Genomic DNA, 27946 nt, shown 5'->3' with positions numbered 1-27946 from the left:
GGCCACGAAGCCACCCGATAGGTCTTTGATGAAGGACGATGTCATGAAGCTGCTGAGCAGCCTCTGGGAGTTCAAGGAGGTGAAGGTGGCCGTCAAGCACGCGGTGCAGGGCGCCCTGGTCACCGCCACCATGACCACATGTGGGTTCCTGGTCGGGGGCCCGCCGGGACTACTCGTTGGTGAGTGCAGTGCCCCGCAGGGTGGGGGACAAAGGCCTCGGGTCCACAGGGGCCTCACAGGAGCCTGCGACCTGCAGGAGGGGCTGGCGAGCTGAGTCTGAGACACGGCCTTTGTGGACAGACGTGTCTGGGGGACACACGTGTCTGTGTCTCAGAAGCACAGGGCGCTCCTCCTGTGGGGCCGTGCATGCGGACTGGAGGGCGCCCTGCCCGAGGGGTGTGCCCTGTGCCCCTGGGGGGGCCCGATCCTGTCTTACTGCAGGGACAGGGGGAGCTGGGATCCAGGCCCCTGGCCACTCACGTTAGCTGTTCAGAGAGCGCCCGGCCCCCCGGTCCCCAGTCCCCGGTCCCCAGTCTGTGCAGGAGAAGACGCCCACAGTCACCCACAATGCACCTGCCCCTGGTCTCACCCCTGCTCCCGTCTGGGGACCAGTTTCTTCCAATGAGGGAGGTTTGGCTGCTTCCCATGGTCCCTGGGAGGTCGGGTGAGTTGCTCCCTCTAGTCTGGGAGCAGGAGGATTCCCAGGTGACCCCAACGATAGGCTGTGACCCCGACCATGGGCTTGACCGGGATCACAGGCTGTGACCCGGACCACAAACTGTGGCCCAAGTCATGGACTGCCCCCTAAGTCCTCTGACGAGCTCCCCGTGAGCTCCAAGTTCTTCATTGTGAGCAGCCCGACTAACCGAACCTCCTGTCCCCCAGGGAGTGCCGTCGGGGGGTTCCTAGGGACCTGGATGACGTGGGGGCAGTTTAAGCCGGTCCCCCAGATCCTCATGGAGCTGCCACCCGCCGAGCAGGAGAAGCTGTGCAAACAGGCCATGGACATCCTCAGGCACGTGAAGGTGAAGGACGTCGTGCAGCTGATCAAGCAGGTCAGGGGCAGCGAGGACCTGCAGGAGAAGCTGTGGGCGATGTTCGAGGACTACATCACCAAGGAGCCGGAGGACACAGTGCAATGCGGCGATAGGGCTCGGGCGGGGTCGGGGAGCACCTAACTCGGCAGGGCACCTACCTCGGGGGGCACCTAACTCGGGGCACGCTGCGGGCCCTGTGCTGGGTCCTGTTCTGGAAAGGGAGAGGGTTAAAGAGAACAAAACGGGGCGAGAGACACGTCCTGTGCTGAGCAGATCCCTGCAGAGAGCCTGCAGCCTTGAGGCCCGCCCAGCCCAGGTCACCAGAGGTCACGGGGCCTGGGAGGGACGCAGGACGGACCCTCAGCTCAGCCCACCCGCCAGCAGCCGCCATCGCTGACACGTGTCCCCTCCTGCCCTGCTCTGACTCCTTTCGGGGGGCTCAGCCCGTCTGCCCTGAAGCGGGCCCCTGAAGCGAGAGCTGGGTGATGCCTCACAGCCTCGGTCAGAGGGACGCGGCCGGCCCACTCGGACCTTCCAGAAAGGGCCGTCGGAGCCGCCGTGGGCGCGGCCCGTGGGAAGCTGCCGAGCAGAGGCGCCTGTGGCTGATGCGGGGACAGGATCTGCGTCCACGCTCCTGACACGGAGGGCGGAGGGGTCAGCCGCTCGGCTGTGAAGGTGACTCTGTCCGGGCTCCCCTGGCAGGACGGGGACCCCTCCAGGCCCAGGGACTCGGGGCCTGGCAGCCGGCCCTGCTGTAATCGTGCGGCCCCTGAGACCACCCCTGCCCCCCTCGTTCCTTCTGAGGGGCCTCATGAGGGGAAGAGAGGAACACCAAGGGCACCCGGCCCAGCAGCCCGGCCTCACCCCTCTGGGTTCGCTGGGGGAGGCCGCGGCGGCAGGAGGAGCTGTGCTCCTGGTGACCTGGTGGATCAGGACAACCTCTGAGAAGCGACCGCCCTGAAGTCCCCACTGTCCTGCCTCTAGAACCGCACGGCCCGTCTGCGACCCCACACGGTCTGAACAGTCTGTCCCCCTCGCGATTCTGAAAAGATCGCTCACCCGGGAGGCGTGCACACCCAACGCCAGGGACAAAGGGAAGGCACGGGGTTGGGGACTAAACATGGAAGGAAGCTGGGGATTCCCTGCCTGAGGCCCGCCTTTCCAGGCTGCTCCGCCTCCCAGTGCCTCCAGGGGGCGCTGCTCTGCCTTCCTGAGAGTGTGTGTGTGGGGGGGGGGGGGGGGGAAGTGGAGGTGCCCTCCTGCCCAGGATGTCAGACCCCCACCTCCATGGGCACAGAAAACTGAAGGGTGGATGGAACCTGGTGCTTCAGGAAGGTCGGAGCCTTTTGTCTCAGGGACATTGTCCTCCAGCTGCCTGGGCCCAGGGTGGCCGCCGGCCTTGATCACTTCTGTGCTGCTCGGGGGCTGGGCAGGGCGGCCCATCTGGACGGTTCTCCTCAGACAAGGTGACCGGGGTTACTCACGTGGGGTCGCCCTCTGCCTGGCACAGGGGCACCGGGGTCAGAGGTCCCACACCACTGAAGCTCCCCCTCTCCTCGGCTGGCCTTCCTTTCCCCTGGGAAACAGCATGTGGAGGAGACAGCCCCACCCCTGACCCCAGGGGGCTGGAGGCCCCACGCTGGGCTGAGCCCTCACCCATGACCAGCCGGGTCCTGGGAGGCTGGCAGTGGGCTTTGGGCCCCAGAGCCCCCCTCGGGGCTGAAGGCACTTACCCGGCTCCCCTCAGGCCTGCTCAGCGCCTGGGCTTATTTCCTTGTAAAAACCTTCACTTACTTATTTTTGAAAAGGCCACCCCAGGCTGGTACCCAATCAGGTATTGCAACCTGTTTCAATAAAATGTGGGATGAGGAAATGACAGAAAACATACACACAGACAAGACAGACCCTGAGCTCGGTGAAGAATGCAGCAAGTCTATTAACTGCGTAATGCCTTTTATACACAAAACACTGAATACGAGGTCTGTCAAGAGGAATGTATTCTTAAGTTCCTCTTAATCTCTAAGGGAGAGACAGAGCAGAAGGACAGATTCTCAGTACATCAAATCTCAGTAAATAGTTACAGACTTCTTGGTAAGCGATGGAAGGTTGCTCTCATTCTACTGATAACCGCCATCCATGCCAGCCTGGGAAAACTGTGTGGGTAGGGGACCCATACCTTTAACGAACAGCTTTAAAAGTCATTCCCTTGTGGCCAAACCCACCCTTCCTGTTTGCAGGCAAGAGGGGGGACATACGTTCGCGGAATGTGCTTCTTTGGCACGTACACAGTTGGGAATGTTTCCAAGTTAAGCTGTTTGCAGCTTTTCCTCGGCTGATCTCTTCAATCAGGTCCAAGCATAAGAGGGCTTCCTCCTCGCTGCCCCATGCCCCGCCCTCCTGTCAATCAACATCGTGAGCGTCCACTGGGTTTAACCCTGGTCTTTGAAAAGGATTCCTTTCCCTTTATTTGTCAATGCTGATTGCCGGAGACTTGGGAAAACGCAGACGAGTGTACATAATAAAGTGCTAGGAATTCCAGCTCTCACCCAACCACCGTGAGAGGTGGTATAGTTTGTGCATCTTGTAATGCCGCGTGTGTGTGCGTGTGTGTGTGTGTGTGTGTGTGTGTGTGTGTGTGTGTGTGTGTTTCTATCGCGTTTGCATCCTTGCTGTTCAGGCCACTTTGAACCCTTCCACGGATGAACCCTGGGCTGTAGCTCAGAATCTGCCCACGTGAGTGGCGGCTGTAACATGCCTTGGCACTCAGTGGCCCGCCCGGTGCGGCTGCCTGTGGAGGTCCTTAGAACCATCCCCGCTGCGTGGGCCTTTCTGCGTTAACATTCCGCTTGTATCTTGGCTCCTGATAGACGGTCTTAGGGAGACCCCTCAAAGTGAGGTTGTTGGCAGTATTTTTATAATATGTTTATTTTTATTGATTCAGAGAGGAAGGGAGATGGAGAGAGAAACATAATGATAGAATCATGGATCTGCTGCCTCCTGCACGCCCCACACTGGGGATCGAGCCCACAACCCGGGCATGTGCCCTGACCGGGAATCGAACCCTGACCTCCTGGTTCATCGGTCAATGAACGCGCAACCACGGAGCCATGCCGGCCGTCCATTTTGGCATTGTAAGATGCTGGTCATTTAACAGCTGGATGCAGGGCACTGCTGTGGCAGCTGGAGGGGCAGATTTCCGGGAGAACGACCTGTGGGCAGACGAGGCCCCACTCCCCCTGGCGCCTGGGAGCCCCGGGCAGCCCGGGTCTGGGAAAGCCTCCTGCTGGAGGGGGAGCCCCTGGCAGGGCCCACAGCGCACGCTCCGGGGATTGAAACTGCCCCCGCTTTTTGCACAGAGGGTCTGGCCTGTTCACCCACTCCCTGCTCCCCCATGGCCTGCTATCTGTTGTCAGTGCTGGAACATTCTGGAGCTGGCTCCTCGAGGTGGGGGTCGGGGTGGAGGTGCGGGGAGCCAGCAGGTGGTGGGTTCTTGGAGGGACTCAGAACAGGGCCCTGACCCCTGCCCGGCCCCAGCCGCCTGCAGACCTCGCTCCAGCCCCAGTGAAGGCTGCCCCGGATCAGGGACCAGGCGGGGAGGCCCCGGGGAGGGGATGAGACCAGGAGGCTGTGGCTGGGACTGCGCACCCCTTGCCCCAGCACCATGCAGGGTGAAGGGAACGGCTGCCTGGCCTCATTGCTGAGAGGGCACCCCATCTGGCTTCAGGAAGTTGCCCCTCACTCCGTGACCTGTCTGCCCAGAGCCCTCTGTCCAGGCAAAACCAGCCAGGACCAGTTTGTGTGGCCAGCGAGGCCCAGGCTTGTACACAAACCAGTCGTTGTTGGACACAGCTCCGACCAACACCCCCCGCCCCCCACCCCCCGCCGCACACACACACACACCCCTGGTCCAGACCCTCTGCCCCTTGCTGAAGGCCTCACAGGCCCTGGGAACCTCGCCCTCCTGCCTCCCCCTGGTGGTGCCTGGGAACAGCAGGCTGACATGCACTGCCTGGAGCCAGGCCCCACCTGCTGAGTCAGAGTCAGAGTCAGACTCTAGGGCAGGGGTGGGCAAACTTTTTGACTCGAGGGCCACAATGGGTTCTTAAACTGGACCGGAGGGCCGGAACAAAAGCATGGATGGAGTGTTTGTGTGAACTAATATAAATTCAAAGTAAAGGAGCGGAGGGGAGAGCAAGAGAACCGGATAGAACAGCCGGATCCGGCCCGCGGGCCTTAGTTTGCCCACGGCTGGTCTAGGGGGACATTTGAGAGCCCGCCAGAGAGGCTGGTGGCCCTCCCCCCCCACACACCACCCCCTGGGATGGGAACCCGAAGGTGGGGCCTCAGGCACCGTGCCTGCCATGTGGGCTGGGGAAGCGCTCCCGGACCTACGGCTCCCGGGGCTGGAGACAGCCTGAAAGGGCCCACGGCTCTGGGGCCCGGTGCGGGCCAGGCGGGCATCCGGCTCCTGCCCCAACACACACTCGCTGCTCCCGAGCCTCCCCATCAACACGCCAACCTCTGGGGGGCCAGGCCCAGCTGGACGCACGGCTCCTGGCGGCCTCACGCTGTCCCACTCGGGGAACTCAGCACGTTACCACTGCAGGTGCCGGGGCCCCTGGTGGGCGGGTGTGTGCGTGGGGACCACCCCGATGAGGTGGGAACCCCTGAGCCCACGGCTGCCCGCGTCCCGGGCCTGGATCATGGTGGACAGCTGCCCCGGCGCGGGGTCAGCCTCTGGGTCACGTGAACAGCTGCCCCAGCACGGGGTCAGCCTCTGGGTCACGTGAACAGCTGCCCCAGCACGGGGTCAGCCTCTGGGTCACGTGGACAGCTGTCCCGGCACGGGGTCAGCCTCTGGGTCATGTGGACAGCTGTCCCGGCACGGGGTCAGCCTCTGGGTCACGTGGACAGCTGCCCCGGCACGGGGTCAGCCTCTGGGTCATGGTGGACAGCTGCCCCGGCACGGGGTCAGCCTCTGGGTCACGTGGACAGCTGCCCCGGCACGGGGTCAGCCTCTGGGTCATGTGGACAGCTGCCCCAGCACGGGGTCAGCCTCTGGGTCACGTGGAGAGCTGTCCCAGCACGGGGTCAGCCTCTGGGTCACGTGGACAGCGGTCCCAGCACGGGGTCAGCCTCTGGTGCGCAGAGCCCGGATGACACCTGGCCTCTCACCCACAGCCGCCGTGGCTCCCTGTTTATGGGGAGTCGCCTGGTTAGGCTTCTGTCCCAGCGGTCAGTCCCGCAGCAAACACGGCTTCCTGGCCACAGGGAGGGAGGAGGGCCGGGAGGCGCCAGCCTGGGGGGCACCGCTGCCCGGGGAGCCAACGCCCAGCCCCACAGAGCCCAGCTGACCGGCAGGCGGGCACCAGCAAGGGGGGTGGGCAGGCCTGGTTCCCGGAGCCCCATGGTCCCTGGGGAGGGGGGGTCCTGGTCGCGGGTCACGTGCCGTGGATCACGGCCTCCGAGAAGCAGGACCCGCTCTGTCCCAGGAGGCGCCCAGCCGGTGCCTCGGGCAGCACAGCTCTCGGCTGAGCAAAGGCCTTCGGCCCCAGGAGGGTGAGTGTGGGGGCTGCTGCCTGGAAAGAGAACAACCCGGAGTGGACAGAGACGCCCATGGCAGGAGGAGGGGTGCTGGGGGTCCGAGGGCCAGCGCCTCTCCCACCGCCGCCCACCAGCCCGGGGCGGGGTCCTGGGGGCCGGGCAGCTTCGGGGACTCTGCGCCCCGGGAGCAGGAGAGTGTGCAGGCGGATGCAGTGTGACTGGCCTTCCCGCAGCCCGAGGCTGCCGTCAGCTGTGGAAGGAGGACCAGGAGACCCCGGAGTCATAGAACCTGACGCGGCCGGGCCAGTCGCCCTCCCCGCCGCCCTCGCCCTCCTTGTCCTCGTCCGAGTCCTCATCCTCGTCCCCACTGGACGCCCCGCCGCCGGCCCCAGCCCTGGAAGGCGACCCCGCGGCCTGGCCCCCCGCCTCCTCCCCCTCGCCCTCCCCCTGGCGCCTCTGGGCGGCCAGCTGGCGGTAGCAGAGGCCGCAGACGCGCTGGGGCTTGGGCGCCAGGCGGGGCAGCAGGACGCGGGCGCGGGAGCAGTCCCCGCAGACCACGAAGCCGCACTGGCGGCAGTGGTGGCGCCGCGTGAGCGCCGAGAAGCGGGTGTGCGTGCAGCGCATGCAGATGTCCGTGGCCTTGTCGGGCACCCAGGGCGCCGCGTGCTCCGTGCTGGGCGCGCGGCCCGTGGCCCGCAGCTGCCGCCGCACGCACTCCATGTGGCATCAGGGGGGGCACCCGGGAGGGAACACACTGCCCACCCACCTCCACCCCCTCCGTGCCCAGAGGCCGAGCCTAGACAAGGGGTCACTGGGAGGTGAGGGGTCCCAGGGGAGGGGGGTGGGGAGCCAGGGATGGGGAGGCAGCAGGAGGATGGTGACACGGAGAGCATCCTGGGTCAGAGAACAGCACGGATCACGTGAGCTCACTCCTCTGTGGCATCTGAGGGACAAATTAAACGGATGGCCCGGTGGGCGTGGCTCCGTGGCTGAGCGTCGACCTGTGGACCAGGAGGTCACGCGGTGTTTCTGGGTCAGCACTCGGGGTCCCCCGTTGGGCCCTCTGTGGGAAGCGGGGGCTGGTGCCCCGCACAAGGGGCTCAGGCCTAGTCCCTGAGCGCTGGCCTCCCGCCCGCAGCCTCCTGAGTGGCGCCCGCAGCTCCTCCTGCAGGAGCGGCTGTTTCAGGCGGCGGACCGGGCGTGTGGCCCACGCAGACCTCCTGGTGCTCGGACAGCCCTGCTGCGACCATCGCTGACCCTGCCGGGCGCCCTGGCCACATGCGGACGCCACCCCAGGGCCTTCAGGCTGAGCGGGGCCCTGGGATGGAGGTGGGGGCTCCTGGAAGGAGCTCAGGGAGCAGCGGAGGAGACACGGAGGCGGTGACCTGGGTGCCCACAGCGAGGACCAGGGCGCCGCCGGGCAGCGGGTGGGCGTGAGTGGGCGGGGCTCCCACGGGGGACGGTGTCTGCGGCTGCACCTGCCCCGACCTCGCGGGTCAGCAGGACGGACACCAAGCGCTGAGGAGCCCGGCCGGGCCCAGGGGGTGAGCGCTGACCTAGGAACGAGGAGGCCACAGGGCGATCCTGGTCAGGGCACAGGCCGGGGTTGCGAGCTCCACCCCAGTGGGCAGCGTGCAGGAGGCAGCCGGTCCATGATTCTCTCTCATCATTGACGTCTCTCTCTCTCCCTCTCCCTCTCCCTTCCTCTCTGAAATCAGTAAAAACATATTTGGGGGAAAAAGTCGGGGTAAAGTGGCCTGGGGAGGGGGGGAGGGGCTGGATGAACCAGGAAGAGGGGAGCAGGCAGGCCCTTGTCTGCACTATTTTATTTGTTTTGTTTGAAAAGCGCAGCAGCAAAGGAGGCGACATCCCGCCAGCGGACGCGGGAAGTGGGCCGGCTCGGTCTCTGCCTCAGTGGACGGTCCTCAGGAAGGCGTGCTCACAGGACCAGGTGTGGGTGCCGAGCTCTGAGCTCTCCAGGTCGGGACGCCCCGCAGGCCTCGCATGGGCACCGGCAGGGGCCTGGGCCACCCGTGCCAGGCACACTCCTGGGTCAGGCGCCTGGCAGACCGGATGGGAGCCCAGGCCGAGGCCAAGGACCGAGACCTATGGCCCCGCCGCTGAGGGGGACGGGCCCGGGGCCAGAAGAGCGAGAGCGGCCCTGTGGTGGGTGAGCTCTGGGGCTGCTTGCAGGTCCCCTGACCAGAGGCCCGTGGGCGTGGCCTGGAGGAAGTGAGCACAGGGCCTGGCCACGTCCCAGGGGCTCCCCAGCATCCGCCCACCACCCCACGACAGGAGCTTCCCACCCTGGTGACAGGACCTGGAGGTTTTTCCTGGTAAGAACAGCAGCCCCCCCTCCTCCTGCCTCCCCACCCCCACCCCCACCCCCACCCTCACCCCCACTTCCACCCCCACCCCCACCCCAGCCCCACCCCCACCCCCATCCCCATCCCCACCTCCACCCCCACCCCCACCTCCACCCCTACCCCCACCCTAACCCCCACCGCCACCCCCACCCCCACCCCCACCCCCAGCTGATGGGGAGGCCTCTTCTCTTTTCTGTTCTCACCAGAAAAATGAACCTCCCTCCCTCCCTCCACTGAGGGAGGACAGCGCTGAGCCCTTGGAGAGGGGTGTGGGCACCTGGGGGAGGGGTGTGGGCACCTGGGGGAGGGGTGTGGGCACCTGGGGGAGGGGTGTGGGCACCTCGCAGCAGGGAGTGGGGACCAGCCCTCAGAGGCAGCCCTCCTGGGGGGAGGCGTGTGCTAGAAGGAGAACCGAGCAGGTCATTTCTGCTGGGAGTGCTGGCCGCCAGGAGGAAGGCTGGCGTGGCGGGCAGGGCTGGGTGGTGCCAGCAGGACCGGGGACAGTCACCTGGCACCCCCTGCACCCTGTGAGGGAGCCAGCCCTGCACAGGCCGGAGGGGAGCCTGTTCTGGGCCCAGGGAGCAGCCCAGGGACCTGACCCTCGGAGGCCGTGGAGGGAGGAGGGTCACAGGCCCACAGCCAGGAGGAGGAGTTGGGGTGTCTCCCAGGGCACTGGGGTGGGAGTGTGGGGGGCGGTGAGAGTGAACCAGCGATGTTTTCTGTCAGAGAAAGGCTCCATCTTAGGCTCTGCCATTGTTGATCTGACCTTCAGACTCTCAGGGGCCCCCTCCCCCCCACACCTTAGGCTCCGCCTTACCCTCCCCTAACTCCCAATGAGCCAATTGTGCAGTAATGGGAGCCTGAGCTCTGAGCCCCGACCAATCAGCTCAGAGGTCAGGTGAGGGCAGGCCGACCGTATGAGGAAATAAAACCCGAATGGACTTCCTGTTGGGAGCCTCTGGCCCGGGATCCCCGCTGAGGAGCTCCCTTCTCCCCGCTCCGTCCGCTGCTGGTCCCGTTCCCAGTGGGTCTCCCTCCCCCACATCGGTGGGAGCATTTCTAACAGGTGGGTGAGGCGGGTGTGGGTGAGGGCGGTCCTACCATCCAAGTGCTCCTCCCCGAAAAGGCTCCCCCCACACCCCTCAGAGGGGCCACCTCTCAGCCTCGCCCAGCCCCGGGCTTCCTAGAAGCGGCCCCCCCTCCCGCCGCACCAGAAGGAAGAGGAAAGAGGAAAATAAACCACAGCTCCTGGGCACAGTGCACAGCGGGACGCGCATGGAAAGTGTTCTCTCACTTAGTCCTCCCTCACTGAGCCCCCTGAGGCCCCTCCATCCTCGGAGTCACTGCCCGGCTCCCAGCGGAGTGACCGGGAAACCAGCTCTGAACGCCCCGCGGGCGGCTGCAGGCTGCTCTTCTCTATTTACCCATTTATTTTTAAATAGATTCCCACTGATTCAGAGAGGAGGGGAGAGGGGGAGAGAGAGAGAAACATCAGTGATGAGAGGGAATCACTGATCGGCTGCCTCCTGCACGCCCTACACTGGGTGAGGATGGAGCCCGCAACCGGGCCTGTGCCCTGACTGGGATTTGAACCCGTGACCTCCTGGTTCACTGGTGACGCTCAACCACTGAGCCACGCCAGCCAGTCCATAACATCTCAGCTGTCAGTTTTCAGTTTTCACAATGATATGAAGTTGTCTCCTGCGCTCCAGTTAAGAGATTGTGGGGGGCTGCTGGTGGGGGGGTGGCCTGTGCCCGAGGTCACTCAGCCTTGGGTCTGGATGAGTTTCTCCCGATAGAGCCGTGTCAGGTAGGGGCTGGTTCGCTCAGCATCTGGGGGAGCAGGGTGGGGGTGAGGGTGGGGGTGCTGGCCTCAGGGGACCCCATCTGAGTTCTGGCTCCGGCTGGCTCTGTGAACACAACCTCACCCTCAGGGGCATTGTGGGGCTCAGGGAATGGGGTGCAGTGTGGAGGGTGTGGGGGTAGGCCTCCTGGCCCTCTGGGTACCTGCCGCTCACCTGGGGCTTTACTGACCCAATTCCCGTCAATCCCTGTGATGTGAATGAGAAAAATTATTTCTATTTATTCTTAATTTTTTGTTAACCCTCACCTGAGGATATTTTTCTTTCTTTTTTTTTTAAATATATTTTTTATTGACTTTTTTACAGTGAGGAAGGGAGAGGAATAGAGAGTTAGAAACATCAATAAGAGGGAAACATCCATCAGCTGCCTCCTGCACACTCCCCACTGGGGATGTGCCAGCAACCAAGGTACATGCCCCTGACCAGAATCTAACCTGGGACCCTTGAGTCCGCAGCCCGACGCTCTATCCACTGAGCCAAACTGGCCAGGGCTCTGTGCTCACACACACACACACACACACACACACACACACACACACACATTCAATTACATAAGAGAGGGGGCAGCAGGGAACGTCCAGAGCTGACAGATGTACTGATGGCCTTGACGGTGCTAATGGTTTCATGGGTGTGTACTTGCCCCCAGATTTATTGAGTTTTAGATATTGAATATGAACAGCTTTTTGTGTGCTGATCACAGCTCGATAAAGTGGTTGAAACTGTACACAGCTGTGCAGCCGTGCGTCACTGACCATGGGGATACACTCCGGGAAACGCGTCGTCGGGCAGTTCTGTGGTTGTGCCCACGCCCCGAGTGCACTGTCGCTCCCGGGCCACACGCCTGCACAGCAGGTCAGTGTGCTGTGGGCAACCTCAGCACGGTGGGAAGAGTTTGTGGGTCTACACCTACCAGCACACAGAACAGGTCAAGTAAAACTCCGATGTGAAGGTTAAAAAGGCAGGGCCAGGGTGCCAGTTATGTTGTGACATTGTTGCTGACACCACTGGTTGGTTAGTTATGTTGTTACATTGTTACTGGCATCACTGGGTGGTTAGTTATGTTGTTACATTTTTGCTGACATCACTGGGTGGTTAGTTATGTTGTGACATTGTCGCTGACATCACTGGGTGGTTAGTTATGTTGTTACATTGTTGCCGGCATCACTGGGTGGTTAGTTATGTTGTTACATTGTTGCTGGCATCACTGGGTGGTTGGTTATGTTGTTACATTGTTGCTGGCATCACTGGGTGGTTAGTTATGTTGTTACATTGTTGCTGACATCACTGGGTGGTTGGTTATGTTGTTACATTGTTGCCGGCATGCACTGTGTAGTTGGACCTAAACCAGCTGGACCTGAACAGGTGCGGACATCGTTTTCCTGTCATTATTCCCTAAGCGGTACAATGTATTCAAGTGGTACAATGTATCCGTTATTCAAGCAGCACCAGTCTCTAATTTGGAGATTTGGGGATCTGCGGGGCCCTGTTACCCCACACTCCTCCGGCACTTTGCATCCTCCAGGCTCCCATCAGCCTGGTCCTGGAGCCCTAGGAGTGAAGCTGCCCTTGGCCTTTCCAGCCCCCTCTCCCTCCAACCCCTGGCCCCAGGCCCAGAGGCCCTGCTATTAGACTCCGGCCTGTGAGTCACCAAACACTAACCTAGCCCCTCCTTCCCAAGGCGCTGTGCTCTGGCACGCGGGGCTGGGAGGACGTGGGTCCCTAGGCCCGAGGCCCACAGAGCCCAAGGGAGACAGGGGCTCCGTGTGGGGCGGGGTGAAGGGCAGGGGTGCCCTTGGGGCCACACAGCAGACCCATCCAAACGCCCCTCGGTGGTTGGACCTGGTCGGAGGGGCGCACGCCCTGCCCGGGGCCCTCCTGAGAGGCCAGCAACCAGTGACCCGAGCGCGATGGCTGCACCCTGAGAACCCGGTCCCGCTGTGCCCTGCTTGGTGCGACCCGGAAGGTCCCGGCACCTGAGCCCGGAGGTGGCAGGGCGGGGCCCCCTCGTGGATCTCACCTGGAGCGCATGGCCCGTGTGTCTGGGAGGCAGCGGGTGACCACACGTGGTGGGGCAGCTGGGGAGGGTGCGTGTCTGGGCCCGCGGAGAGGGCCTGCACTGGCAGGCAAAGCCGGCCCCTCATTCACTTCCCAGAATGGCACGGAGGGACGCAGTGAGTACCGCTACGAACGTCCAGGAGGAACAGGAAGTGTCCACGAGGAAGGGCCACTGGTTCCGAGAGGAAACACTGACCTCTTCGCCGTTTGAAGATGAGTCCTTCCCGGGTCCTACTGAGGACGACGTCCTTCAAAATCCCAGGTACCCGTGTCCCCCCGTGGTCACCTCACACCCCACCTGCAGACAGACTTGTCTGGCTGATGCTGTTTTGCAATTTCTGACTTGAGGACGGAGTCATGGACACCGGGTCCGGGTCAGGCCCTTCAGTCTTGCCTCCCGGGTGCGACTGGAGACCCCCTGGGCTCGCTATGAAGGCAGAGTCCCCCCACCAGGCTTCTGGGCTGCCATGACCTTCCGTGAGCTGTGCCCTTGGGGGATCCCTCATCTGGGGAATGTCAGTGATTGAGGGTCAACCCATGAACCAGGAGGTCACCGTTCGATTCCTGGTCGGGGCACATGCCCGGGTTGTGGGCTCCATCCCCAGTGGGATCGTGCAGGAGGCAGCCGTGATTCTCTCTCATCATGGATGTTGCTCTCTCTCCCTCCCGCTCCCTCTTTGAAATCAATGTAAAGTATATAAATACAAAATATATAAAAGAAGGGTCCCAGGCACTGGCGCGGAGTTCCAAAACCCTGCCTGTGGGTGGGGCGATCCGGGATTTGATCTGAGAACTCCCCGTTTTCCCCCGGGACCGGGAGGACAGTGGCACATTGGAGACGGGTCCGGATTGCCCGTGGTTTAAAAAGAGCCTCATCGACCCACAGCCATGGAGCTAGAGGCTGCCCTGTGTCCTCCTGGGCTCCTCAGCAGCTGTCAGCATGCTCAGCCCCACGGAGGGGGAGGGGGAGGGAGGTGCCCCGTGGAGGGGGAGGGGGAGGGAGGTGCCCGCGGAGGGGGAGGGGGAGGGAGGTGTCCCGTGGAGGGGGAGGGGGAGGGAGGTGCCCCGTGGAGGGGGAGGGGGAGGGAGGTGGAGGAGAGGGGGAGGGAGGTGCCCCGCTGGGCTTGGCTGCAGCTCAAGCTGGAAGTAGCTGCGCTTTGATTTACTTCCCGGCCCCACCAGGTGGGGGCGCTCCACCCCCAGGACCCTGGGCAGAGCCCGCCCCGCCCTGCCATGCCCCACCTGCCAGCTGGGCAAACAGCCTCCTGACCCCGGAGGCTTCCTGTCACCTTGTTCCCAAGGTCAGGTCCTGCTCCGTAGGGTCCACGCGTCCTCGGGTCCCTGGGACTGTGTGAATCTTTTCTCCTCCGGCTGGTGTGTCTTCCTGCCGCGGCCCGGCCCCCGAGTAGCGGTGGGCTGCTTTTCCCAGCGGTGGCTTTTTTGTTCTGTTTGTTTGTTTTTAATGTTTTTATTGATTTCAGAGAGGAAGGCAGAGGGAGAGGGAGAGAGAAACATCAGTGATGAGAGAGAATCACTGATCGGCTGCCCCCTGCACGCCCCACCTTGGGGATCAAGCCCATAACCCAGACATGTGCCCTGATCGGGACTCAAACCCTGACCCCCTGGTTCGTAGGTCGACGCTCAGCCCCTGAGCCACCCGGCCAGGCCTGTTTGCTTATTGACCTCCGGCCGCCAGCTTTCTCGGTGACAGAGGGCTTGTCAGGTGACGGTGCTGTCCTGTCGCCCTCCGCAGAGCTGGGGTCCGCCCTGGACACTGGGAAGAGCTGCTTCGGGTGGGGACACTGATGCTGGGAACCCTCCCTCCCCACTTTCTCCCGCAGGCCGGCAAGACCCGAGATGTCCCTGAGGGAGGAGGAGGCCAGGAAGCTGCCCGAGATGTCCCTGAGGGAGGAGGAGGCCACGAAGCCGCCTGAGATGTCCCTGAGGGAGGAGGTGGCCACGAAGCCGCCTGAGATGTCCCTGAGGGAGGAGGAGGCCACGAAGCTTCCTGAGATGTCCCTGAGGGAGGAGGAGGCCACGAAGCCGCCAGAAAGGTGTCTGATGGTGGACGATGTCATGAAGCTGCTGAGCAGCCTCTGGGAGTTGAAGGAGGTGAAGGCGGCCGTCAAGCACGCGGGGCAGGGCGCCTTGCTCACCGCCACCATGACCACATGTGGGGGCCTGGTCTGGGGTCCACGTGGACTAGTCATTGGTGAGTGCAGTGCCCCGCGGGGTGGGGGACAAAGGCCTCGGGTCCACAGGGGCCTCACAGGAGCCTGCGACCCGCGGGAGGGGCTGGCGAGCTGAGTCTGAGACACGGCCTTTGTGGACAGACGTGTCCGGGGGACACACGTGTTGTGTCTCAGAAGCGCAGTCGCTCCTCCTGTGGGGCCGTGCATGCGGACTGGAGGGCACCCTGCCCGAGGGGTGTGCCCTGTGCCCCTGGGGAGGCCCGATCCTGTCTTATTGCAGGGACAGGGGGAGCTGGCATCCAGGCCCCTGGCCGCTCACGTTAGCTGTTCAGAGAGTGCCCGGCCCCCCCGGTCCCCAGTCCCCGGTCCCCAGTCTGTGCAGGAGAAGGCGCCCACGGTCTCCCACAATGCACCTGCCCCTGGTCTCACCCCTGCTCCCGTCTGGGGACCAGTTTGTGGCAATGAGGGAGGTTTGGCTGCTTCCCATGGTCCCTGGGAGGTCGGGTGAGTTGCTCCCTCTAGTCTGGGAGCAGGAGGATTCCCAGGTGACCCCACCACGGGCTGTGACCCCACCACGGGCTGTGACCCCACCACGGGCTGTGACCCCACCACGGGCTCTGAACCCACCACGGGTTGTGGCCCCAATGATGGTCTGTGACCCGGACCATGGGCTGTGACCCCACCACGGGCTGTGGCCCCAATGATGGGCTGTGGCCCCAATGATGGGCTGTGACCCCACCACGGGCTGTGACCCCACCACGGGCTCTGAACCCACCACGGGCTGTGGCCCCAATGATGGGCTGTGACCCCACCACGGGCTGTGACCCCACCACAGGCTGTGACCCCACCACGGGCTGTGACCCCACCATGGGCTGTGGCCCCAATGATGGGCTGTGACCCCACCACGAGTTGTGGCCCCAATGATGGGCTGTGACCCCAGCACGGGCTATGACCCCACCACGGGCTCTGAACCCACCACAGGCTGTGGCCCCAATGATGGGCTGTGACCCCACCACGGGCTCTGAACCCTCCACGGGCTCTGGCCCCAATGATGGGCTGTGACCCCACCACGGGCTGTGACCCCACCACGGGCTCTGAACCCACCACAGGCTGTGGCCCCAATGATGGGCTGTGACCCCACCACGGGCTCTGAACCCTCCACGGGCTCTGGCCCCAATGATGGGCTGTGACCCGGACCACGGGCTGTGACAAAGACCACAAACTGTGGCCCGAGCCATGGCCTGCCCCCTGAAACCTCTGACGAGCTCCCAGCGAGCCCGAGGCCGGCATTGTGAACAGCCCCACTAACCGAACCTCCTGTCCCCCAGGGAGCGCCGTCGGGGGGCTCTTAGGGGCCTGGATGACGTGGGGGAAGTTTAAGCCGGTCCCCCAGATCCTCATGGAGCTGCCGCCCGCCAAGAAGGAGAAGCTGCGCAGCCAGGTCATGGCCATCGTCAGGAAACGCGAGTCGTGCAGCTGATCGAGAAGGTCAAGAACATCGAGGAGCACCTGTGGGTGCCATTTGTGGGCTGCCTCAAGGAGGTGGGGGCCACAGTGCAGTGGGGCGACTAGGCGGGGCACCTAACTCGGGGGGCACCTAACTCGGGGCACGCCGGGGGCCCTGTGCTGGGTCCTGTTCTGGAAAGGGAGAGGGTTAAAGAGAATAAAACGGGGCGAGAGACAGGTCCTGTGCTGAGCAGATCCCTGCAGAGAGCCTGCAGCCTCGAGGCCCGCCCAGCCCAGGTCACCAGAGGTCACGGGGCCTGGGAACAAGGATTTACTGAGCTGGCCAGGACGTCCGCGAGGGCACCCCACGCAGGTGGAGTCCACCCTCACGACCGCGCCGTTCCCGGTGGAGGCAGTCCTTCTAAAGGTCTAACCCACAGAAATTCTCCTTTGTTCTGAACGAGCCCCCAGCCACATCCTGCTGGACGGCGGATTGGAATGTGGACCTATCTTGGGAAAGCGGATTGTACAGAAGCAGAATTGAGCAAAGTTAATAATCTCTAAAAGTTGTCTGCCGTTTCAGCTCCTGAGTCAGTGGGAATCCATCTCCTGTGGTTCTGGTCCACAGGCCCAGGAAGTAACCTCTGTGATGTGGGATGGGTTTGTGTGCTGAGGTAACGACCCTATCGTTTGAGCAAGTGAGTGTGTGCAGAAGCCGGAATAGCAGGGTTAACATTCAAATGGCAGTTTTTACCCAAGTGTGGTTGCTCCCACACTTCTCTGGGGCTCAGCCCGTCTGCACCTGAAGCAGGCGCCTGAAGTGAGAGCTGGGTGATGCCTCACAGCCTCGGTCAGAGGGGCGCGGCCGGCCCACTCGGACCTTCCAGAAAGGGCCGTCGGAGCCGCCGTGGGCGCGGCCCGTGGGAAGCTGCCGAGCAGAGGCGCCTGTGGCTGACGGGGGACAGGTTCTGCGTCCACGCTCCTGACACGGAGGGCGGAGGGGTCAGCCGCTCGGCTGTGAAGGTGACTCTGTCCGGGCCCCCTGGCAGGACGGGGACCCCTCCGGGCCCAGGGACTCGGGGCCTGGCAGCTGGCCCTGCTGTAATCGTGCGGCCCCTGAGACCACCCCCTGCCCCCCCTCGTCCCTTCCGAGGGGCCTCATGGGGTGGAGTGGGGGGCACCAAGGGCACCCGGCCCTGCAGCCCGGCCTCACCCACTCTGGGTCCGCTGGGGTAGGCGGCGGCGGCAGAAGGAGCTGTGCTCCTGGTGACCTGGTGGATCAGGACGACCTCTGAGAAGCGACCACCCTGAAGGCCCCACTGTCCTGCCTCTAGAACCGCACGGCCCGTCTGCGACCCCACACGGTCTGAACAGTCTGTCCCCCTCGCGATTCCTGAAAAGATCGCTCACCCGGGAGGCGTGCACACCCAACGCCAGGGACAAAGGGAAGGCACGGGGTTGGGGACTAAACATGGAAGGAAGCTGGGGATTCCCTGCCTGAGGCCCGCCTTTCCAGGCTGCTCCGCCTCCCAGTGCCTCCAGGGGGCGCTGCTCCGCCTCCCAGTGTCTGGGGGGCGCTGCTGCACCGCGGTGAGAGTGTGTGTGTGTGTTTGGGGGGGGCGGGGAGGGGAGGAGGGGTGCCCTCCTGCCCAGGATGTCAGATCCCCACCTCCATGTGCACAGAAAACTGGAGGGTGGATGGAACCTGGTGCCTCAGGAAGGTCGGAGCCTTTTGTCTCAGGGACATTGCCCTCCAGCTGCCTGGGCCCAGGGTGGCGGCCGGCCTTGATCACTTCTGTGCTGCTGGGGGCCTGGGCAGGGCGGCCCATCTGGATGGTTCTCCTCAGACAAGGTGACCGGGGTTACTCACGTGGGGTCGCCCTCTGCCTGGCACAGGGGCACTGGGGTCAGAGGTCCCTCACCACTGAAGCTCCCCCTCTCCTTGGCTGGCCTTCCTTTCCCCTGGGAAACAGTGTGGGGAGGAGACGGCCCCACCCCTGACCCCAGGGGCTGGAGGCCCCATGCTGGGCTGAGCCGTCACCCATGACCAGCCGGGTCCTGGGAGGCTGGCAGTGGGCTTTGGGCCCCAGAGCCCCCCTTGGGGCTGAAGGTACTTTCCCGGCTCCCCTCAGGCCTGCTCAGCCCCTGGGCTTATTTCCTTGTAAAAACCTTCACTTACTTATTTCTGAAAAGGCCACCCCAGGCTGGTACCCAATCAGGTACGAGCATAAGAGGGCTTCCTCCTCGGCTGCCCCCTGCCCCGCCCTCCTGTCAATCAACATCGTGAGCATCCACTGGGTTTAACCCTGGTCTTTGAAAAGGATTCCTTTCCCTTTATTTGTCAACGCTGATTGCCGGAGACTTGGGAAAACGCAGACGAGTGTACATAATAAAGTGCTGGAATTCCAGCTCTCACCCAACCACCGTGAGAGGTGGTATAGTTTGTGCATCTTGTAATGCCACGTGTGTGCGTGTGCATGTGTGTGTGTGTGTATGTGTGTGTTTCTATCGCGTTTGCATCCTTGCTGTTCAGGCCACTTTGAATCCTTCCACGGGTGAACCCTGGGCTGTAGCTCGGAATCTGCCCACGTGTGTGGCGGCGGTCACATTCCTTGGCACTCAGTGGCCCCGCCCGGTGCGGCTGCCTGTGGAGGTCCTTAGAACCATACACGCTGCATGGGCCTTTCTGCGTTAACATTCCGCTTGTATCTTGGCTCCTGATAGACGGTCTTAGGGAGACCCCTCAAAGTGAGGTTGTTGGGTTAAAAAGTGGCAGTAGTTTCACAATATGTATATTATTATTGATTTCAGAGAGGAAGGGAGATGGAGAGAAACATAATGATAGAATCATGGATCTGCTGCTTCCTGCACGCCCCACACTGGGGATCGAGCCCACAACCCAGGCATGTGCCCTGACCGGGAATCGAACCCTGACCTCCTGGTTCATTGGTCAATGAATGCTCCACCACGGAGCCACGCCGGCCGGCCATTTTGGCATTGTAAGATGCTGGTCATTTAAAAGCTGGATGCAGGGCACTGCTGTGGCAGCTGGAGGGGCAGATTTCCGGGAGAAAGAACTGCGGGCAGACGAGGCCCCACTCCCCCTCCGCCTGGGAGCCCTGGGCAGCCCGGGTCTGGGAAAGCCTCCTGCTGGAGGGGGAGCCCCTGGCAGGGCCCGCAGTGCACGCTCCAGGGATTGAAACTGCCCCCGCTTTTTGCCCAGAGTGGCCTGTTCACCCACTCCCTGCTCCCCGGGGCCTGCCTTTCTGTTGTCAGCGCTGGAACATTCTGGAGCTGGCTCCTCGAGGTGGGGGTCAGGGTGCAGGTGCGGGGAGCCAGCAGGAGATGGATTCTGGGAGGGACTCAGAACAGGACCCTGGCCCCTGCCCTGCCCTGGCCCCAGCCGCCTATAGACCTCGCTCCTGCCACAGTGCACGCTGCCCCGGATCAGGGACCAGGCGGGGAGGCCCCGGGGAGGGGATGAGACCAGGAGGCTGTGGCTGGGACTGCGCACCCCTTGCCCCAGCACCATGCAGGGTGAAGGGACCGGCTGCGTGGCCTCGTTGCTGAGAGGGTACCCCATCTGGCTTCAGGAAGTTGCCCCTCACCCCGTGACCTGTCTGCCCAGAGCCCTCTGTCCAGGCAAAACCAGCCAGGACCAGTTTGTGTGGCCAGTGAGGCCCGGGTTTGTACACAAACCAGTCATTGTTGGACGCACCTCTGACCCCCCACCCCGCCCCAGCCCCGTACACACCCCTGGTCCGGTCCCTCTGCCCCCTGAGGAAGGCCTCACAGGCCCTGGGAACCTCGCCCTCCTGCCCCCCCCTGGTGGTGCCTGGGAACAGCAGGCTGACAGGCACTGCCTGGAGCCAGGCCCCACCTGCTGAGTCAGAGGCAGACTCCAGGGGGACATTTGAGACCCGGCCAGAGAGGCTTGGTGGCCCTCCCCCCCACACACCACCCCCTGGGATGGAACCCGAAGGTGGGGCCTCAGGCACCATGCCTGCCATGTGGGCTGGGGAAGCGCTCCTGGCCCTAAGGCTCCCGGGGCTGGAGACAGCCTGAACGGGCCCACGGCTCTGGGGCCGGGTGTGGGCCAGGCGGGCATCCGGCTCCTGCCCCAACACACACTCGCTGCACCTGGGCCTCCCCATCAACACGCCAGCCTCTGGGGGGCCGGGCCCAGCTGGACGCACGGCTCCTGGCGGCCTCACGCTGTCCCCACTCAGGGAACTCGGCACGTTACCGCCGCAGGTGCCGGGGCCCCTGGCGGGCGGGTGTGTGCGTGGGGACCACCCCGATGTGGTGGGAACCCCTGAGCCCACGGCTGCCCGCGTCCTGGGTCTGGGTCACGGTGGACAGCTGTCCCAGCGCGGGGTCAGCCTCTGGGTCACGATGGACAGCTGCCCCGGCACGGGGTCAGCCTCTGGGTCACGTGGACAGCTGCCCCGGCACGGGGTCAGCCTCTGGGTCACGTGAACAGCTGCCCCAGCACGGGGTCAGCCTCTGGGTCAGGGTGGACAGCTGCCCCAGCACGGGGTCAGCCTCTGGGTCACGGTGGACAGCTGCCCCAGCATGGGGTCAGCCTCTGGGTCACGTGAACAGCTGCCCCAGCACGGGGTCAGCCTCTGGGTCAGGGTGGACAGCTGCCCCAGCACGGGGTCAGCCTCTGGGTCACGTGGACAGCTGTCCCAGCACGGGGTCAGCCTCTGGGTCATGGTGGACAGCGCTCCCAGCACGGGGTCAGCCTCTGGGTCACGTGGAGAGCTGTCCCAGCACGGGGTCAGCCTCTGGGTCACGTGGACAGCTGCCCCAGCACGGGGTCAGCCTCTGGGTCACGTGGACAGCTGTCCCAGCACGGGGTCAGCCTCTGGGTCATGGTGGACAGCGCTCCCAGCACGGGGTCAGCCTCTGGGTCACGTGGAGAGCTGTCCCAGCACGGGGTCAGCCTCTGGGTCACGTGGACAGCGGTCCCAGCACGGGGTCAGCCTCTGGTGCGCAGAGCCCGGATGACACCTGGCCTTAAACCCACAGCCGCGTGGCTCCCTGTTTATGGGGAGTCGCCTGGTTAGGCTTCTGTCCCAGCGGTCAGTCCCGCAGCAAACACGGCTTCCCGGCCACAGGGAGGGAGGAGGGCCGGGAGGCGCCAGCCTGGTGGGCACCGCTGCCCGGGGAGCCACACGCCCAGCCCCACAGAGCCCAGCTGACGGGCAGGCGGGCACCAGCAAGGGGGGTGGGCAGGCCTGGTTCCTGGAGCCCCATGGTCCCTGGGGGGGGGGTCCTGGTCGCGGTCACGTGCCGTGGATCACGGCCTCCGAGAAGCAGGACCCGCTCTGTCCCAGGAGGCGCCCGGCTGGTCCCTCGGGCAGCACAGCTCTCGGCTGAGCAATGGCCTTCGGCCCCAGGAGGGTGAGTGTGGGGGCTGCTGCCTGGAAAGAGAACAACCCGGAGTGGACAGAGACGCCCATGGCAGGAGGAGGGGTGCTGGGGGACGAGGGCCAGCGCCTCTCCACCGCCGCCCACCAGCCCAGGGCGGGGTCCTGGGGGCCGGGCAGCTTCGGGGACTCTGCGCCCCGGGAGGAGGAGGGTGTGCAGGCGGATGCAGTGTGACTGGCCTTCCCGCAGCCCGAGGCCGCCGTCAGCTGTGGAAGGAGGACCAGGAGACCCCGGAGTCGTAGAACCTGACGCGGCCGGGCCAGTCGCCCTCCTTGTCCTCGTCTGAGTCCTCATCCTCGTCCCCACTGGATGCCCCGCAGCCGGCCCCAGCCCTGGAAGGCGACCCCGCGGCCTGGCCCCCCGCCTCCTCCCCCTCGCCCTCCCCCTGGTGCCTCTGGGCGGCCAGCTGGCGGTAGCAGAGGCTGCAGACACGCTGGGGCTTGGGCGCCAGGCGGGGCAGCAGGACGCGGGCGCGGGAGCAGTCCCCGCAGACCACGAAGCCGCACTGGCGGCAGTGGTGGCGCCGTGTGAGCGCCGAGAAGCGGGTGTGCGTGCAGCGCATGCAGATGTCCGTGGCCTTGTCGGGCACCCAGGGCGCCGCGTGCTCCGTGCTGGGCGCGCGGCCCGTGGCCCGCAGCTGCCGCCGCACGCACTCCTCGATGTGGCTGATCCACTCCTGGCGCTCCGTGGCCGAGGCGGCCGACACCACGAAGGACTTGCGGGCCGTGCGGATCAGCCAGCGGTGCCGGGCCTGCAGCGTCTCGGGCAGCGGCTCCAGCGTCACCTCCTCCAGCGGGATGACGCGCTGGGCGCAGTAGCGGCGCCCGCTGAGCACGATGCTGCCGTAGACCAGGATGTCGCTGAAGAGGAAGAAGACGCGTGGCTTGGCTCTCTTGCGGCACTCCTTGGTCAGCACGCCCTCGCCCAGCAGCACGCGGCCCGGCAGCGCCAGCGGCTGCCCCGACGCCCCGAAGCAGCTCTCCACCTGGGCGATGCGCCGGCGGTTGATCTCCGTGTTGGCCAGCTGCTCCACCATCGTCGCGGGCTGTGGAGGGCGCACAGGGCGTCAGGGGGTGCCACCGGGAGGGACCACACTGCCCACCCATCTCCACCCCCTCCGTGCCCAGAGGCCGAGCCTTAGACAAGGGGTTACTGGGAGGTGAGGGGTCCCCGGGGAGAGGGCGTGTGCAGAGCCAGGGATGGGGAGCCAGCACTGACGGAGAGCATCATGGGAAGTGAAATAAGCACGTCAGAGAACAAGGATCACGTGACTCACTCCTATCTGGCATCTAAGGGGTAAAATAAACGGGTGGCCCCGTGCGGGTGGGTCAATGGCTCAGCATGACCTAGGAACCAGGAGGTCACTGTTCGATTCTGGGTCAGGGCACTTGCCCAGGTTGTGGGCTCGATCCCCAGTAGGGGGCGTGCAGGAGGCAGCCGATTGATGGTTCTCTCTCATTATTGATGTTTCTCTCTCTCCCCCCCCCTCTCTCTCCCTCTCTCTCTCCCTTCCTCCCTGAAATCAGTACAAATATATTTTAAAGAAATAAACTGATGAACAAAATAGCTCCAGAGACACAGAAGCACAGAACAGACTGTTGAACCTCAGAGGAAGGTGGAGGAGGATAAATGGGAGGAAGGAGATCCACAAGGACCTTGTATGCATCTATGCATAACCCATGGACACAGACCTTAGGGTGGGGAGGGTCTGGGTGGGGAGCAGGTGGCGGGCTAGAGGGGATCAATGGGGAAAAAAGGGGGACATGTGTAATAATTTCAATAAAAAAAGATTAAAAGAAAAAAAAAAAAGACCAGGACAGCACATTGTCCCTGTGGGCAGCGGGGACCCCGGGAGCCTTGGCAGACGGGGTGGGACACAGCTCCACGCCGTCCACCGCCTGCCTCCCTCGCTCAGATCTCAGCTCCATGCGAGCAGGAGCCTTTTCCCGTTCATGGCATTAGCCCCTGCACTTGGGACAGGGCTGAGCACACAGTAGGTGCTTTGTAAGTGGCTCGTGGTGACCTTTCCAACACTCCCGAGGGTCAGAGGGAGCAGGGCAGAGGGCGGCTGCCACCACATGCCCACGTGCCAGGCACACTCCTGGGTCAGGCGCCTGGCAGACCGGATGGGAGCCCAGGCCGCAGCCAAGGACCGTCGAGACCTATGGCCCCGCCGCGGAGGGGGACGGGCCCGGGGCCAGAAGAGCGAGAGCGGCCCTGTGGTGGGTGAGCTCTGGGGCTGCTTGCAGGTCCCCTGACCAGAGGCCCGTGGGTGTGGCCTGGGGGAAGTGAGCACAGGGCCTGGCCACGTCCCAGGGGCTCCCCCAGCATCCGCCCACCTCCCCACGACAGGAGCTTCCCACCCTGGTGACAGGACCTGGAGGTTTTTCCTGGTAAGAACAGCAGCCCCGCCTCCGCCTGCCTCCGCACCCCCACCTCCACCCCCAACCCCACCCCCACTTCCACCCCCAGCTGATGGGGAGGCCTCTTCTCTTTTCACCAGAAAAAATGAACCTCCCTCCCTCCCTCCACTGAGGGAGGACAGCGCTGAGCCCCGGGAGAGGGGTGTGGGCACCTGGGGGAGGGGTGTGGGCACCTGGGGGAGGGGTGTGGGCACCTCGCAGCAGGGAGTGGGGACCAGCCCTCAGAGGCAGCCCTCCTGGGGGGAGGCGTGTGCTAGAAGGAGAACCGAGCAGGTCACTTCTGATGGGAGTGCTGGCCGCCAGGAGGAAGGCTGGCGTGGCGGGCAGAGCTGGGTGGTGCCAGCAGGACCGGGGACAGTCACCTGGCACCCCCTGCACCCTGTGAGGGAGCCAGCCCTGCACAGGCCGGAGGGGAGCCTGTTCTGGGCCCAGGGAGCAGCCCAGGGCCCTGACCCTCGGAGGCCGTGGAGGGAGGAGGGTGAGGTCAGGTCAGAGGGGTCACAGGGGCCTGTCTTTGCAGCCCACAGCCAGGAGGAGGAGTTGTGGTGTCTCCCAGGGCACCGGGGGTGGGGGGAGTGTGAGGGGGTGTGGGCGAAGGTGGTGTCACTGACCAAGTGCTCTCCCCCATGCAGAGGGCCCGCCTCTCAGCCACCCTGGCCTCGGGCTTCCTAGAAGCCGCCCCCCCTCCCCCCGCCCCAGAAGGAAGAGGAAAGAGGAAAATAAACCACAGCTCCCGGGCACAGTGCACAGCGGGACGCCCATTGAAAGTGTTCTCTCACTTAGTCCTCCCTCACTGAGCCCCCTGAGGCCCCTCCATCCTCGGAGTCACTGCCCGGCTCCCAGCGGAGTGACCGGGAAGCCAGCTCTGAACTCCCCGCGGGCGGCTGCAGGCTGCTCTTCTCTAGTTATTCATTTATTTTTAAATAGATTCCCACTGATTCAGAGAGGAGGGGAGAGGGGGAGAGAGAAACATCAGTGATGAGAGGGAATCACGGACCGGCTGCCTCCTGCACGCCCTACACTGGGTGGGGATCGAGCCCACAACCCGGGCCTGTGCCCTGACTGCGATTCGAACCCGTGACCTCCTGGTTCACAGGTCGATGTCCACCACTGAGCCACGCCAGCCGGGCTGAAGGCTGCTCTTGACCAAAAACAGAATCAGATGTTCACCCCCACACACACACCTCCTCGGTCATGGGCCCCTTTGGGGCAGGCGGGTAGGGCAGGTCCCTCAGCTCAGCTGGGCGGCCTCACCTCTGGGTCTTGGCAGCCCCAGGGCTGACGTGCGCGGGGACACCGCTGAGGTCAGGCCTGCAGAGACCCCAGTGGGAATCACTACCAGGAACACCCCTCCTCTAACTGGAAACTTTGTGGCAAGAGCGGTCCCCACCCCCTTCCTGCGTAGAGACAGCTTTGTTCAGATTCCTCCACACATTGCCCTCTCCGGCCGGCCTGGGTGGAGAGCAAGTGTGGGTGATGGGCCTCCTTCCCCACCTGCAGGGGGCTGGCCGACACCCCACTCCTGCGTGGCCCGCTCCTCCAGCGGGAGAGGGAGGGGATCAGACGGATTCTAGGCGGGAGGGCGCGGCCTCACTGACGTCTTCCGTGAAATGGGCGCCCAGCCCTGCTTCCTTCGACAACTCCCACCAAGTCACAAACTGCACGGGTCAGAGGGCAGGCGGCTCCTCAATGAGAGGCCCCCTCCCTCCGCTGGGGCAGCGGTCCCCCACCTCTCCAGACCCCACGGACAGGGACCAGGAAGGAGGCCCCTCGGGCGCCCCCGGAGCCCCCCTGCGTTCACACGTCGCGCAGCCCCGGCACCCCCTCTTCTGTCCTCCCCTCTCTCCTCGGAGCCCCTAAAGCCCCCACCTCGCCGCCAGCCATGAGCGCCCTGCTCCGCGCCTACGCTGCGGGCCAGAGGCCGAGCCGTCCTGGCTGCGCACCCACCTCGACCTGGCGGTGCGGGGCGTGTGGGCGGCCGGCGGGAGCCCCCTGCTCCGCGCGTTCCTGCCCTGCCTTGCCCTGGGGGGCGCTTACCTCTCCGCCAGGACCCCGCGCGCCCGCATTCCGCGCCGCGTCCCGCTCGCCCGCCGCTGCCCAGCCCCGCCCCGCCCCCGCCGCGTCCGAACTCTCCCGGACACGCCCCCTGGGCGTCTCCGCCAATCGGAGCCCTGGCGCGCGGCGGGGGCGGGGCCTGGGCGCCCAGTCCGAGGAGCCCGAGAACTGAGAATGTGCGCGGGCGGAGCGGCCGGAGCTGAGTGTGCGGGTCCTGCGCACCGCGGGCGGGCGGGCCTGGGCGGGACGTCCTGCTGGCCGCCTCCGGCTGGTCCCCAGTTTCCTCTCCGCCGCCGCGCTCCGCACACCCGCCGCTCTCACCCGGGGCAGGTGGTCCTGGACCTCGGCCGGCTGCGGGGCGGTGGGGGCTGCGGGCCAGGGGAGGGCGGAGGGCGGTGCGGGGCTGGGCCTCCCCGCCTCTGGGGGGCCTCCCGGCTGCCCGCTGACGTGGTCATCTCCGCTAGAGGTTAATAATCATATGAACAAATCAGCAGCATTTTACCTATTTTTTCAAAATTAATTTTTAAATATATTTTTATTGATTTCAGAGAGGAAGGGAGAGGTAGAGAGAGAGAGAAACATCAATGATGAGAATCCTTGATGGCTGCCTCCTGAGCGCCCCATACTGGGGATCAGGCCGCAACCCGGCAAATGCCCTGACCCGTGACCTGGTTCAGAGGTAGACGCTCAACCACGGAGCCACACGGCCTGGCGCATTTTATCTACTTTCAACCTTTTTAGTGGAAATTGGCCAACATGCACAGAAGGTAAGCCACGGTGCCCATCTCCCGGCAGAGCTGTGCCCTCAGACAGGGCGTGGGTTTCCCGGTCACTGCCGCCCCCACAGAGCTCCGTGGATCCCTCTCGCAGTTTGCCCACTGACGTCCCTGCAGTTCAGGAAGCCTGTGGATTTATGGGTCTTGATGTACAGAGGGGGAGATGAGCCCCCCGGGACCCCAGAGGCCGAGGTGTAACCTCAGAGGTCAGCTGGGACATGACGACTCTGGGAAATGCCATCCCAGGTGGACACACTTTGTATGCCGAGGGCACAGCTACGTGGTTCGCCACAGCACCCTGCCTGGCACCCAGCACTGCGCCAGGCCCAGAGCAAGTGTCTGGAGAAGGAGGCGTTTCCATGGTTCTGGAAAACTGGGGAAGGGATGTTGGTCCTGGAGTCAGGAGACCCCCAACAAGCCTTGTCTCACTGTTGGTCAGGGGTCCACTAGGACCTCTGTCTCCACGTCTGCCCTTCCTGCCAGCTGTGCTGCTGTGGATGGAGCTCCGGGGAAGGCCCTGGAGGCAGCACGGACTCCGTCCTGCAGCTGCCTGTCCCTCCCCATGGGGCCCGAGTGGTCGGAGGAGACCTGGGCGGAGGGCCATGCTCCTCCCGGAGGAGGAAAAACTCGTGACTCACAGAGAGGCAGAAGCTGAGTCAGCCCAGCCGCAAGCCGTGGAAAAGACGAGGGCTCCCCCGAGGCCTTTGCTGCTCCTTCCAGGCTGTGGGGCTCAGGGCTCAGGGCTCAGGATTGG

General features: G+C 64.3%; 4 protein-coding genes across 5 annotated transcripts; 2 read left to right on the top strand and 2 right to left on the bottom strand.

Annotated features, from left to right (window-relative positions):
• Positions 1–161: 161 nt before the first annotated feature.
• LOC308236433 (protein C19orf12 homolog) lies at positions 162–3585 on the top strand. Its single transcript, XM_080646108.1, has 2 exons — positions 162–179; positions 886–3585. The coding sequence occupies exon 2, from the start codon at positions 918–920 to the stop codon at positions 1176–1178; it is 261 nt and encodes an 86-aa protein (XP_080502234.1). The 5' UTR covers positions 162–179; positions 886–917; the 3' UTR covers positions 1179–3585.
• Positions 3586–6605: 3020 nt separating this feature from the next.
• Positions 6606–7301, bottom strand: LOC308236029 (pleckstrin homology domain-containing family F member 1-like; the record flags this gene model as incomplete). Its single annotated transcript, XM_080645237.1, has 1 exon — positions 6606–7301. One exon carries the CDS (start codon positions 7299–7301, stop codon positions 6828–6830), a length of 474 nt encoding a protein of 157 aa, XP_080501363.1. The 3' UTR covers positions 6606–6827.
• A 2590-nt stretch (positions 7302–9891) lies between these two features.
• LOC308235757 (uncharacterized protein) lies at positions 9892–18922 on the top strand. The gene is made up of 5 exons (XM_080644866.1): positions 9892–10013; positions 12332–12448; positions 12962–13126; positions 14706–15076; positions 16385–18922. The coding sequence occupies exons 3-5, from the start codon at positions 12963–12965 to the stop codon at positions 16534–16536; spliced, it is 687 nt and encodes a 228-aa protein (XP_080500992.1). The 5' UTR covers positions 9892–10013; positions 12332–12448; position 12962; the 3' UTR covers positions 16537–18922.
• A 1154-nt stretch (positions 18923–20076) lies between these two features.
• On the bottom strand, positions 20077–26460 carry LOC308235756 (pleckstrin homology domain-containing family F member 1-like). Of its 2 annotated transcripts, none has more exons than XM_080644864.1 (2): positions 26399–26460; positions 20077–22983 (listed from the first exon to the last, which is right to left on the bottom strand). In XM_080644864.1, the coding sequence occupies exon 2, from the start codon at positions 22972–22974 to the stop codon at positions 22141–22143; it is 834 nt and encodes a 277-aa protein (XP_080500990.1). In that variant the 5' UTR covers positions 22975–22983; positions 26399–26460; the 3' UTR covers positions 20077–22140. The 2 variants fall into 2 exon arrangements, with proteins under 2 accessions (XP_080500990.1, XP_080500991.1); XM_080644865.1 differs by lacking the exon at positions 26399–26460 and adding an exon at positions 25856–25963.
• Between the last annotated feature and the right edge of the window lie 1486 nt (positions 26461–27946).

The sequence above is a fragment of the Plecotus auritus genome (genome assembly GCF_963455305.1).
Source record: "Plecotus auritus genome assembly, chromosome: 10".
Taxonomy (NCBI): Eukaryota; Metazoa; Chordata; class Mammalia; order Chiroptera; family Vespertilionidae; genus Plecotus; species Plecotus auritus.
The sequence above is the reverse complement of the archived record's forward strand: the minus strand, read 5'-3'. Positions and strand labels throughout refer to the sequence as shown.